The 12712-nt window shown below is 32.6% G+C and overlaps 1 protein-coding gene across 1 annotated transcript; it reads left to right on the forward strand.

Annotated features, from left to right (window-relative positions):
• Window positions 1–3300: 3300 nt before the first annotated feature.
• Window positions 3301–12171, forward strand: LOC106136511 (beta-secretase 1). Its single transcript, XM_013337082.2, has 9 exons — window positions 3301–3575; window positions 4721–4840; window positions 5073–5222; window positions 5810–5984; window positions 6446–6693; window positions 7054–7143; window positions 7268–7375; window positions 7689–7823; window positions 8879–12171. Exons 1-9 carry the CDS (start codon window positions 3438–3440, stop codon window positions 9188–9190), a joined length of 1476 nt encoding a protein of 491 aa, XP_013192536.1. The 5' UTR covers window positions 3301–3437; the 3' UTR covers window positions 9191–12171.
• Window positions 12172–12712: the final 541 nt, after the last annotated feature.

Genomic DNA, 12712 nt, shown 5'->3' on the forward strand with positions numbered 1-12712 from the left:
ACAGAACCGGAAATAAAAAAGTCTTCCTTCATTTTATATTAACGGTATGAGTTAGTTGAAAATAAGTAGGTAGGTAGGTACCTACCTATGATATTTAGAAGTTTTCTCTCTCAATGTGAGAATTATGTCTCAGATTTAATTTCTGTCCAAAATCAATCGTTTCTAGTGTAGGGTACAACTTAACACGCAAAAATGAAAGGTGTAATTAAATAAAACAGAAAAACTTAATAAATAATTTTTAGAAATCCAACAACCAACAAACAACACGACACGCACGACGTTTTGAATTCCCGCTAAAATGTTCATGTCATGGCAGACGAGTTTTGCTACCAACACTGCTCTGAAGTTGACAATGACAGATATGTATTTTCATAACTTTGACAACTATTCTTAATAGTGTATCCAACTTTACATTTTTGTAAGTAGACCTATAAGCTTTACTCCCAAAATGTATATGTGGCCGTCCAAGCGAAAAGGGCCCACTGAGCACTTTCTAGTTTCCGAGATATTTGAGATTTTGTGAAAAAAGGTGGAAAATTGGCATTATGCGATTTTAATGGATTTTAATGCAACATGCAATGGGCTACATTTTCGTATAATAATCGTCTGTAAATAACGAACACAACGTGAGAAAATTGCAATTATATGTTTAGTGAAAAGGGACCAGTTATCAACACTCATTAAATTGAATGATTGAAATTGAATTCTATAATGATAATGAGTTAAATAACAACTAATGTTGATGTTTAACCAACCACAAAGACATCTACTGTCAACAGCGATATTTTATAATAGAGATTTTTTGACTAACGGTGTCGCGCCAAATGTCCATAAGTCACGAAAAGCTCCTTACAATTGTTATAATTTACAAACCAGAGCTGATGCAGTTAATTATATAAAACAGTACTCCAATGATAATCGTTTAGTTTTACCTGGCCGTCTACCAGGTCACCGATATAATTCTGATCTAGTAATACTTGCTTGCAGTATGACCAAATCATACGTTTATAAAACATATTGTGATTCACTAATTTCACTGAATAATATTCCTGTTGGTAGGAGTACTTGGTACGACCACTGGGAAACATTTTGCCCAAATGTTGTTGTGCAGAAACCGAAAACTGACCTTTGCGCAGTTTGTCAAAAAATGTAACAACATTAGGAAAAATGAACCCTTTGAGTGAAGAAGAAAAATTAAATCTCATAATTAAATCAAAGCAACATTTAGACCTAGTACAAATTGAAAGAAAATATTACAGTGATATAATCAGATGTGTAAGGGATTCATTCTCTGAATCTTTCCCTATGCTTGGACCTCATATTACTTGTAGTTACGATGGTGTTATGCATTACTCTTTTGATTTTGCTCAGCAAGTTCATTTACCACATAGCTCTCAACAGATAGGGCCATTATATTTTTTGACAGGGTTCAAAGTCAGTTTATTTGGTGTTGCTGTAGAGCCATTAAAGAAATTTGTCTTATATATTATCCCTGAATCATGTCATACAGGTAAAGGGGCTAACGTAATCATTTCATTGCTGCATAATTTTTTTGCAAATTTCGGATAAGGTGAAACCGATGTTGTGTGCCACGCTGATAACTGTGTTGGGCAAAATAAAAATAACTATGTTATGCAGTATGCTACGTGGCGAGTTGTTACTTCTACTTCTAATACATCATCCAATCAAATTGCTAAGAGTGTTAGAAAAACGCCAACTTGTTCATACTGCAAGGAAGTCGGTCATAGGAATCAAGTAAGAAACGGGTCATATTTTTGTCCAAAGCGCAGGTCAGAAAATATTTGAGATTTAATTCTGACTTTTGAAACCTGTAATAGGTTAATTCTTTTTTTTTTTGTAATGTGTCGTATTAATGACTTTTAATTCATTAATTTTTATTCTCTTGACGTAAATTTATCTGTTTTTGTATAAACAAAAACAGATTAAATTTACTTAGGTTTATACGTTACGTATTAATGTTACGTAGGTTTATAGGACATTATTGTCCTACGAGTAGTATATTCTTAATAAATGTGTGTTACAGTGTACGCGAAATATAACCTAATTTCGGTCAACTCGACCCATTTCCTAAACTTAACATAACTACCAATTAGTTTTAAGTTTTTATTTTTTTATTCGATAGTGTTGCCATAATAAAAACTAGTCGATTTTATACTTAATATATTTCTCTATTATTATAAATAAGAATCTATATAACTGACATCTTGATCTCTAGCTATTACAATTTAAAATTTTATTGTATTCAACTGGGCCCTTTTACTAAACTTATTATAAAGTTAGTTTTAAGCTTCTATTTTTTTATTCGATAATGTTTCCATAACATTAACTAATTGATTTTATACTAAACATATTGTTCTATAATAATAAATAATAATCTATGTAACTGACAACTAGATCTTTAGATAATACAGCTTAAACTTTCAATGCCTGTTTCCCAACAATTTGATTTTTGTAAGTGTGAACTTTGAAAATTTTTTATTCCAATAAATGTTATTATGATTAATTTTTTTTTATTCCATGTGATCAACCAACTATTTAACTATCCAAATATGGCCTTAACTCAATACCACCCAAGTGGTACCTTTATGCTTGGACTGCCACATATAATTTCAATTTAAAAATTGTACATAATATTTTGAAAACTAATAAGCTCATATTTAATGCACTTTTTATGCAAATAATAAACCACATATTAGTATTAAAATAATGGTTGCGTCTATGAAAAATTACCTCAAATAAATTGAAATTTGTCTGAAAAAATAATACACATAAGTTTTATCCGTCTCTTTTGTATTAATCCATAAAGTTTAAGTAAGTATCTATATTTTAAATTTTAATACCAATAAGAAAAAGTAACAACTTTTCACAGAATTAGTTCACAATCAAAGCATTATGCACTGAAATGACTAAACTAATAATAAAGTTTCAAATTCCGAAATAAATTCTGTTAGATATTTACCAAAAAAGTTGAATAATACAAAATATTTATTACAAATATTATGTCAAATAATTTATAATTTATATTTATAATTACGTTTGATTAATAATAAGTCATATTTATTTTCTATTATTTATTCTAGTTTTGATTATGATTAAAAGTCATACAAAAGTTATTCAGTAATCAAGTAAATAAGCTACAAATATATTTTAATCTACTAATATTTATAAATAATGCAATACTTGTTAGTAGATTAAGGATTTCATTTTTATAAATACTTTATATTTTGTGGTCTTCGTCTGAGTTTTTCAAAATCTTAGATGGTAACCCTAATCATTCATCTTGACATTGTCTTGTCAGTTTATAGAGTTACATAGTTAATTTTGTTTGTTTTTATTAGAATTATTGCGATTGCATTTGCGTATTGTATAATCAAGCAAAACTCTCCACGACTTTATGACATTATGCTGAAGACATCATGACTATAACGTTCAATGTTGTGCTAATAATTTTCCAAATACTACTTGTTTTACGCTATGGCGAAGGTTACAATCTGTTTGGTGAAGCTGGGCAAGCTTACTCAATCGAAATATACATTGGTCGTCCAATACAAAAGGTAAAAAGGTGTTGTTTACCCCGTTTAAGTGGTAGAGCTCTTTTAAGTGTAGATAGAATATTGCCTTGTTTTTGCAATTGTTACAAATACTTAAATACATGTAATCACGTCTATATCTCTCGTGAAGTAGACAGAGCTAGCAGTCTTTCAAAGACTGAAAGGACATAGGGCTTAACTCTTAAAACGGGCCACCGCCAGAGAGGTTGGGGAGGGGGTGGGGAGGGTTTGTATGACCCCCCCCAAGTATTTTTTTTTGCCGGAAGCCCCCCCTTTTTTTTATGAATTTTTGAAAATCTTAAAAATTGCACTTAACAACGCAATATTTTCGGTTTGTCATTGTAAACTGTGTTAATTTAGTATTAAATAATTAGTTTGTCCATTAAACATGTACAATACATTAATTAATATATTTTAGCACTAAAAATATAGTCAAAAACTTTGCTTAAAAGTAAAAACAAAAAAGACACTTAACTATGAACAGAACGCAATCCGCTGTTTTGGTTATGTGCTACTGTCATCTTATCTACTGACTTCGAAAGTAGCTGTCGGTAAACGGACAGCCCCCTGCTGTCCGTTCCCCCCGCAATGAAAAGAAACAAATTGGTCACAAATCAAACTCGGTTTGGTTAGGTTAGGTTAGGTTGGTGTAAACCACCAAAGTGGAGCGAGCGAAGCGAGCGGAGCGTTCAAACTGAGTAAAAAAGTCTAATAGTAAGTATGTATAGGTTAGGTTAGGTTTAACTCACCTTCACCCCTTTCATCCCTTCTTACTTTCCCCACCCTTGCCCATCTGGCGGTAAATTACCTTTAGCACACTTTTTATATGAAAACTTTAAAAATTCGTAAAAAAAACCTATTGGCTTCCGGCAAGGGGGGGTCACGGGAGGGGGGGTGTTTCCACCTCCCCCATCCCCCTCCCCCCTCCCCACCCCTCTCCGGCGGTGGCCCGTTTCAAGAGTTTTACCGGACATAGTAGTCCAATTGCTCTACATGATTATTTGACTTTTATGGTTTGTGGTGTTTTGACTTTCTGGATTGCAGTGGTATGGAACCCAAAAATGATTTGAAATAAGTTATTATAATAAAAGTCTGTATTGCAAAATTTTTACTTAAATGGAGTAATGTGGGATTTTAATTCATTTCAGCTCAATGTCATAGTTGATACTGGAAGTACCACTCTTGCTATAGCATCATATCCTCGTCGAGAACATGATAAATATTTTGAAACCAACAACTCTACAACCTTTGAAGACAGTGGAATGCAGGTGAGTTGTATAATTTAAGTAACAATAAGATAAAGTAGAATGTAGCTCATAATTGAACATTTATTACATACTATCTTTAATGGATCCTGATATTTGAAGTGAAATAGTAATGCAGATTAGATAAATGACAGACTTATAAAAATAAATTTAAAACGTATACCATCAAATGCATGTTATGTGGAAATCACGACAGTTGTCAGTTCTAATTATAAAATTTATCCTAATTTTTCAGATTCAAGCTAAATACTCACAAGGCAACTGGGTGGGTCGATTGGTATCAGATGTAGTGGAAATACCTTCTTTATCTCTACCACAAGTGCGCGCCAATATGGCCATTATCACAAAAAGTTATAAATTCTTTGTTAATGGATCTGGCTGGCAGGTATGTGTAGATAGGTTATGTCAGGTCTAGATTTTGGCAGGCGTCACTACAATGGAAATTTAGGAATAAAAATTTCTCTGTATTCAAGCAAAAACAAACATACATATAATCCAACCTTTATCCCTTGCATGGTAGAATCAACAATCTTGAAAAGACTGAAAGGTAACAGCCAGGAGTATGGTTTAATGTCGGAATTGTAACAGGTTGCTAGCCTCACCTATAAGAAAAAGCCCAAATTTGTTAGTGTTTCTCTTAGTTGTCTTTCACGACATTTATGGGAAAGATGTAGAGTGATCCCTTTCAAAAGTGCTGGGAACCGCACATCACAAATATTTCTTACAATGAGCAGACTAATGATTATTTAGCATAATCTGTGTGTCAGGTGATGTTATTCTTTGAAAAATGATGAAGATAGGAACTGGACCTTAATGTTGTATGTTATTAAATAACAATTTCCTGATTGAAAACTTAAATGTGTTTCAAGCAGAAAAGTCTATTTTCAAGTTATATGGAATTCTTAATATACTTGTTTTCCAGTTCACATGTTAAACAATCCAGCCATTAATATTCCACCTTACATTTTTCAGGGATTACTTGGCTTGGCATATTTACCAGTAGGGGCGTGGGGTGACCATGTGATTGTGGAATCATGGATGGATTCCCTAGATGCAAGGCTGCAAAGACCTACATCATTTGAATTGAATTTATGCGGACCACAGAGTGTGACCAATGTCACTCATTATGGAAATTTAAGGGTATTAGGTAAGTGTTAGGATGTAATTAACATACTTACATATTATCGTCACCATATAATATTGTAAAAAAGATCTGGGGTCATTTGTTGTTAACTAAGGGTGCAACTTGAAACATATGGAAGATAAATTTATTTTAATCCCTATAGATAATGATATATAAATCAAACAACATCATTTGCTCAGAATTAATGAGCAAAAGAATAACATGGTATGGTGAAAATAGGTATAGACCAATAATTCTGGAAAGTTAGTTTAAGTAATTGAATGAACTATTTTGAAGTTGTTATACTAATTGTTTGCCAAAAATACAAATCTTAAACAAAAATAGCTGAAAGTGGCCATTCAAGTTTTTTGACCTAGTGATAATTGACTGGCAATTTTGAACATCATCTTATTTGAGATTATTGTTACTTCAATTATAATTCTTAAATGTAAAGTAAATTTCATTCATTCCAATTTCTGTTACAGATATTTACAGCGAAATTGTCTCAGATATAATATTTCGCACGCCAATACTGCACAAGCGTTGGTATGAAGTTGGCGTATTATCTATAAGGGTATTGACAAATAAAACAGAGGAACTTATTGTTAACAAAAATATTACCACAGATGCTCAAAATTTCGAAGTGGACATGTGTAGGAAACTTAACCATCAGAAGAGTATAGTTGATAGCGGGACCACTAATATTAGATTGCCCGATGCATTATTTAGACAGGTAAGGATATTTCGAAAGGAAAGTTAGAACATTGGTGGTCGAGCTGTCAAAAATTCAAACTTCAAACTACCGCAGCCATGTACCTACCGATGACTCATTTTTGTGATATTTGTATTAGTTTAATTATAAGCCAATGCTCTAACGGTAAAAGAATACCTTGTGAGAAAATTTAGGTATGTTTGCGGTATGCTTGTTAAAACCTGACTCAATCTAGTATCATGATCAAAGGCGAGGATGTTATCGGGACTATGCTTTGATTGAAGTAGGTAGTAGTAATTGAAAATATAGAAGATATGAATTAACTTCTCTATAAGCCTTGCAGTCTAGTTTGTCATTTTTTATTTTGTGATTTGTTTTTAGGTGGTAGACCAGCTCAAGAAAGTTGTACAAGTAGCTAATACTCAGTATCCATCCAATATTATTTTGGATAATTTCTGGGACCATGCAGAGGTAAGCCTTTTAGTATCCCATTCACACTCCCTTTGTATATTTACTTAGTTAACCTGCTTTCAACATTAAAAAATAAATATGAGTCGACGGAATTTTAATATAGCAATAATTTGATACCTTCCAGGCAGCCTGTTGGCCCGAACCTCAGCAGTGGTCCTTGCCTTGGTTGGCTATAGATCTTCTTAGTGCTGAATCTGATTACCAGTACTACACTCTAGAAATACCACCACAGGTAATATTTTTTTATACTGGAGTACGCCTGCAGCTTTGTGCTCGTGTAAAACGAAAAATCACGATAATTGCCGTTCTCGTGGGAATTCCGGGAAATGTATGTACTAAATATATAACACAATAACATAACAACAGTGCATCCCAACTCCCACATAAGGAATCTATATGCCAAATTTCAAAGTCTTGGCGATTCGGGATGGGTTTTGTTTTTCAGTCAGTCAGTTAGTAGCGGAAAGTTTGTTTTGTATTATATTAGTTCGTGTAATAATAGATTGAGAATATGCATGCTTCATAATATATTTTGTAATCTTCAGAATTACATGAGAGTAGCCAGCGCGCACAATAGCAGCGGTGAAAGCGGTACGGTTTCGGAGTTTTGTTACAAGTTGGGACTCGAAGCCGGCGGACAGGAGACCGTGTTGGGATACACAGCTATGGAAGGATTTGAGGTTAGTTATAAGAAACTAGCTTTTACCCGCTGCTTCGCTCGCGTTAATTAAGCGCCATCTACAAAAAGTGGCGAATTTAAATTTAACGCCATCTAACAAAAAAGCTACGAAATTAGCAACACCTGCAAAAAGCAACGCATTTTGCGTCACCTACAAAAGAATGCAGGATTATCGCAAATTCCACGGGAACTAAAGTTTTTACTGAGAAGAAAGGTATCGTTATGTTATGTATGTAGGCGAAGTATGTCCTTCTCCAGACTTCTTTTTTTTGTGTGGTATTATATATACGTGATATTTCAAGAAGATTAATTCAGTAGATAAAACCATGAAGGGAAAACAAATAATCAAACTCACTTTTGCATTTAAACTATAAGTTGGGATAAGGTATTAGGATGCATTATGTATTCCTACGTGAGAGTCACCTGCGAGGCTTAATCTTTACAACGTGGGTTTAGAAAAACCTGTTTCGCATTCAATATAGGAACATGGTCAAAAGCGCACCCTGGGCTCCTCTGAATGGAGTTCAAGATGTAACCGAGATGTAACCGGGACTATACCCAGAACCTCAGGAGCAAGTAGATCGTAGGTAAGCTCTCTTTTCTAATGATCATATTTCAATTCGTGAAATTTTGCCCAAAAAAACGGAAAAATCTATTTATTGTAATCCTAGTAATTACTACTTACTCAATATTTTATCGAAATAAATAAAATAAATATATACGGGACAGAGTACACAAGCCTTGAAGTAAGTAAATGAAATGTATAATGGCAATTATATGAATCGAAACGACATTGTATGAAAAATGCTTATTCCTAAACGCTTGGAGCTGCCTTGCAAACGTAATCAATTTTACGTAATGCCACCATACATAATGCAAAAGTTGAGTTACGGAGATCACATGGAAATCGCTTAGTTTAATTATCTGAAATGACCCGTACCTAGCAGAATTGTGTTCATAGGCTGACCCCGGGCTTCTCTCCTACCGGAAAAGGCGTTAGAAGAATTAATAATTGATTGAAGATTGAAGTGACTAATTATTCCCTTTTCTTTTCAGCTATTATTCAACCGATCAGCCGGTTGGATCGGCTTCAAAACATCGGACTGTGGTCCTAAAACGCGGATTACTGGACCTTACAATGTCACACATTCTATAACTTCTTCCTGCCAACTAATAACGCCTAAAACTGATATGGCAATATCTATAAAAGCCGCCCAATGGGCCTTATGTGTCATATCCATCGTTGCAGCAACAGTTTTGATATATTTACTAGCACCGTGCATAAAAATGTTACTAGTGAAACCTCTGCCTAGGTCCACGCAAATTTCTATGTCGCAAACGGCTTTGGTCGATCAGGATATAACGTAAAATTGAAATGATTACATACAAGTTTATGTACTGCGGTAATTAAAAAATAACATAAATTATGCGATTCTTTCATAACGCAAGATGTTAGTAAGATTCGATATATTTACCGGCCAATAAAAACTGATCATTCGTTATAGTTTGTTGTGATTGGCTTAATAGTGGAAATTTTAAATTTAGTCATCTACCTATTCGAGGTGTAGGTGTAGTAGTATTAAGAAGGAGATTTTATTAAACAGTTGACAAAATTGTAGAATTACAATATCGATAAATATTCATAAAAATTATTAATTCTGATAGAAATGAAATCTTTATCAAAAACCATGCAGCCGTACTTACTTTAATGAAGTCAAATGTGACCATTGTAAAAAATTTGGAGGGTCAAAATTCTGATGGCAGATTATTTCAATGTGAATAATGTGAAGTAGTGTTCTTAAGTCTTGCGTCTACGAAAAAAATATTTTGGAAAAAAATTGGCATCTCTCATTATTAGTAATACTTACAGTTATAGAAGCTTGATAAAAAATATAAAAAGAACATCCTTTACAGAACAATCATTACGTGTTACTGTATTTTTACAAACTCAACAAAATTAAACCGAATTTATATCTTTCGAATTTCTAGAAGACATTATTGGAAATACAAGGAAATGTATTAATTTTATATTATAGACAATCATGAAAGTATTATCGACGTGACGTTCTTATGAATTTTAAGTTCTTCCAATAATTCACGAATTTTTTTAAGCCAGTATTATTACTTAGTATAATAACAAAAACATGGTTTTCAGTCTTAGTGTGAATTGGATCATAGGTTTGGTAACATCAAACTTTAGCGGTAATAAATAATACTTTTCATAAAATCATCACTAATAGAATATATAAATCGCCTGATTCGTTTGGTTACATTAGCTCTTAACTAACCTATTTTAGTTAGTTTTCTAGGTATTATTAATTATAACTGCTGCATTTATGAGTCTCATTTACGAGCATACAATTAGTCATATATTCTATAGATTATTGTAAGTCGTACTTATTTTTAATATATTGCCACCTATGTCTTTCTATAAAGATCGTGAAAGTATATTGGATAATACAAGTTAAAATTCAAATAAACAATAATAGACTAACAGGTGGGAATTCAAAGAAATAGTTTGGATTAAAACTTTCCAGGCAACGCAAGATTGCCATAAAAATGTTGTTCGTTTCTATGAGTATTTAATAGGTTTTTGAATCTCATAGGAGCGATTAAAATTATTTTTTTTTTTCTTAAATGGTAACAAAGGACAACACAACACTGTGTTCGCTTTTGTTTCTATAAAAGAAAGTTTTCAAATATGATTAGTTATAGAATTAGGTATATCTATTTCTTGCAACTAGGTTGTGACGTAGGATTTGAAAAGGGTGTTTAATTATTTGCAAATGTGTGTGTGTTTTCATAACGTAATGAGACAGTATAACAGATAACTTTATTACTTGTATTAATTTAGAATATAGTATTAACAATAAAAGTGCAATATCAAAATTTACAAATAAAATTTGTTCAACGTACCTATTGATTTTTGCTGAAAGCCTTACGATAGAAATGTAAAATATCACTATCAGTAGTGTGACCGATTTGCGTTTTAAGAAATATCATTATGTTACGTAGGAGTACATACGGTTTTAAAACTTTACAAAAATTTGCAAATTGAGCGTCGAATTAAGCGCCATCTACAAAAGAATACAGGTTTTCGGCTTCCACGGGAACTGTAGTTTTACTGGGATAAAAAGTACCTAATATAGGGTACTTCAACGTTTCAACGTTCAATTACGTTGTTCAGTAGATAACGCGTGAAAAGAAAACAAACCAACAAATAAACTTACTTACATATTTACGAGTATAATATTAGTATGGATATTCCGATTTCAATGGAATGGATACTATGTTAGGTGATAAGTGCGATTCAGTCATAGTTTGGTAGTTTGCATAGTATTAAGCCTTTCGCATTGTCTTCATGCATATTTTTTTAATTACGAGTGAGTGCTTTGTAATAGATTTTTTTTAAAGAACGTGTTTCTGAGTCTTAATCTAATCTTTGTAGAATCAAATAACTTTTCATAGTTTTTTGAAAATAAAAAGTATTCATAAATCCGTATAAATCGCAAAATGTAATTAGCATTAACTGGTGTCTATTTTTACCCATCTTCGAAGTAGACAAATTTTTAAAAATCAAATTTGTTTGTACATTTGTGCCGTTAAGTAAAGCACAAAAAGAATGGTCTTTAGTTTTTGTTTAATATAACTTTGTTCCTTACATTAGCCTAATGTTTAATTTAACCGGACGGAAAGAAATATGCAGCTTTCATAGAATAAAAATAAGCTGTGCTACTTTTTATTATATTTATCATAGTTTGCATTAAGGTATACTTGTGCAGCTTTTCGCCAATAACAAGTAAATTTTTTTCAAGTAATGATTTAATGCAGGTGCGTTTTATATTAGAATGTAATTCCAGTATTATACATTTATTTAAGAGTCCCACGTGTGTGGATCATGGGACGATTCTCTTCGTCCATTAATACAAAGTCAAGCCAATGCCCCAGCAATATTAATAATTGTTAGGGGAGAAAAATATATATCGCAAGTAAAGGGCTAAAACATTTTATATTAGATGATATACATGGTAACTAAGATAAACAACATTTTGCAATACAATCCAAATACAAATATAACAAAGAACATTCTATAAAAGTACGAAGGTGCAATACCTATTTAACAATAATAAGAATTTTTTTTGCTATATGAGTGAATTGAAACTAATTTTTCCTTTACATACTTTCACAATATTACTTACAAAAAAGTGTAATGCTGGCTGATATTAAAAGTGTGATAAATAAAATTATACAAGAACTAATTACGTAGCTGCGTTTTAATCTAATACGTCTAACACATAAAATGACCAATCGATTGAGAATTCTTATGGAAATCTATATTTACATTAAAATATTGTACTTAATAAAACAAGCGTTTTATTTATATGAAAAACAGACCAGCATGTAAGCAGCATGACAAACGCATAGTTTGTCATGCTGCTTACATGCTGGTCTGGCAGGCTTATAAACTTGGGATTCCTTTTGTAGGCGATGGCAGCCTGCCACTATATGAATTTCATTTTAGTCTTCTTGAGACTGTTGGCTCTGTCTACCCATTTAGGAATATAGACGTAATTCTTAAAATTACCCACCTGGCTTTTAGTTCCAGTTGAATCCGCACCACTGGAGAAGAGCCCGGGGTACGCCTTCGACCATGGATTTTGGATTGGGTGAGTCAGGTTTTTACACGAAGCGACTCCCATCTGACCGCAAACTTTGCAGGGAAACTTCATCAGTATGGGATCATGGTTATAAATCTAGTTGCCTGTATGTGCAGGTTTAATCGCGATTTTTCCTCAACGTAAGAGCATCAGTTAATATTCAAACTAATGTATATATATTACATACATACGTCTTTATCCCCTGTGGGGTAGACAGAGACAACAGTCTTGA

Source organism: Amyelois transitella, chromosome 8 (genome assembly GCF_032362555.1).
Source record: "Amyelois transitella isolate CPQ chromosome 8, ilAmyTran1.1, whole genome shotgun sequence".
Classification (NCBI taxonomy): domain Eukaryota; kingdom Metazoa; phylum Arthropoda; class Insecta; order Lepidoptera; family Pyralidae; genus Amyelois; species Amyelois transitella.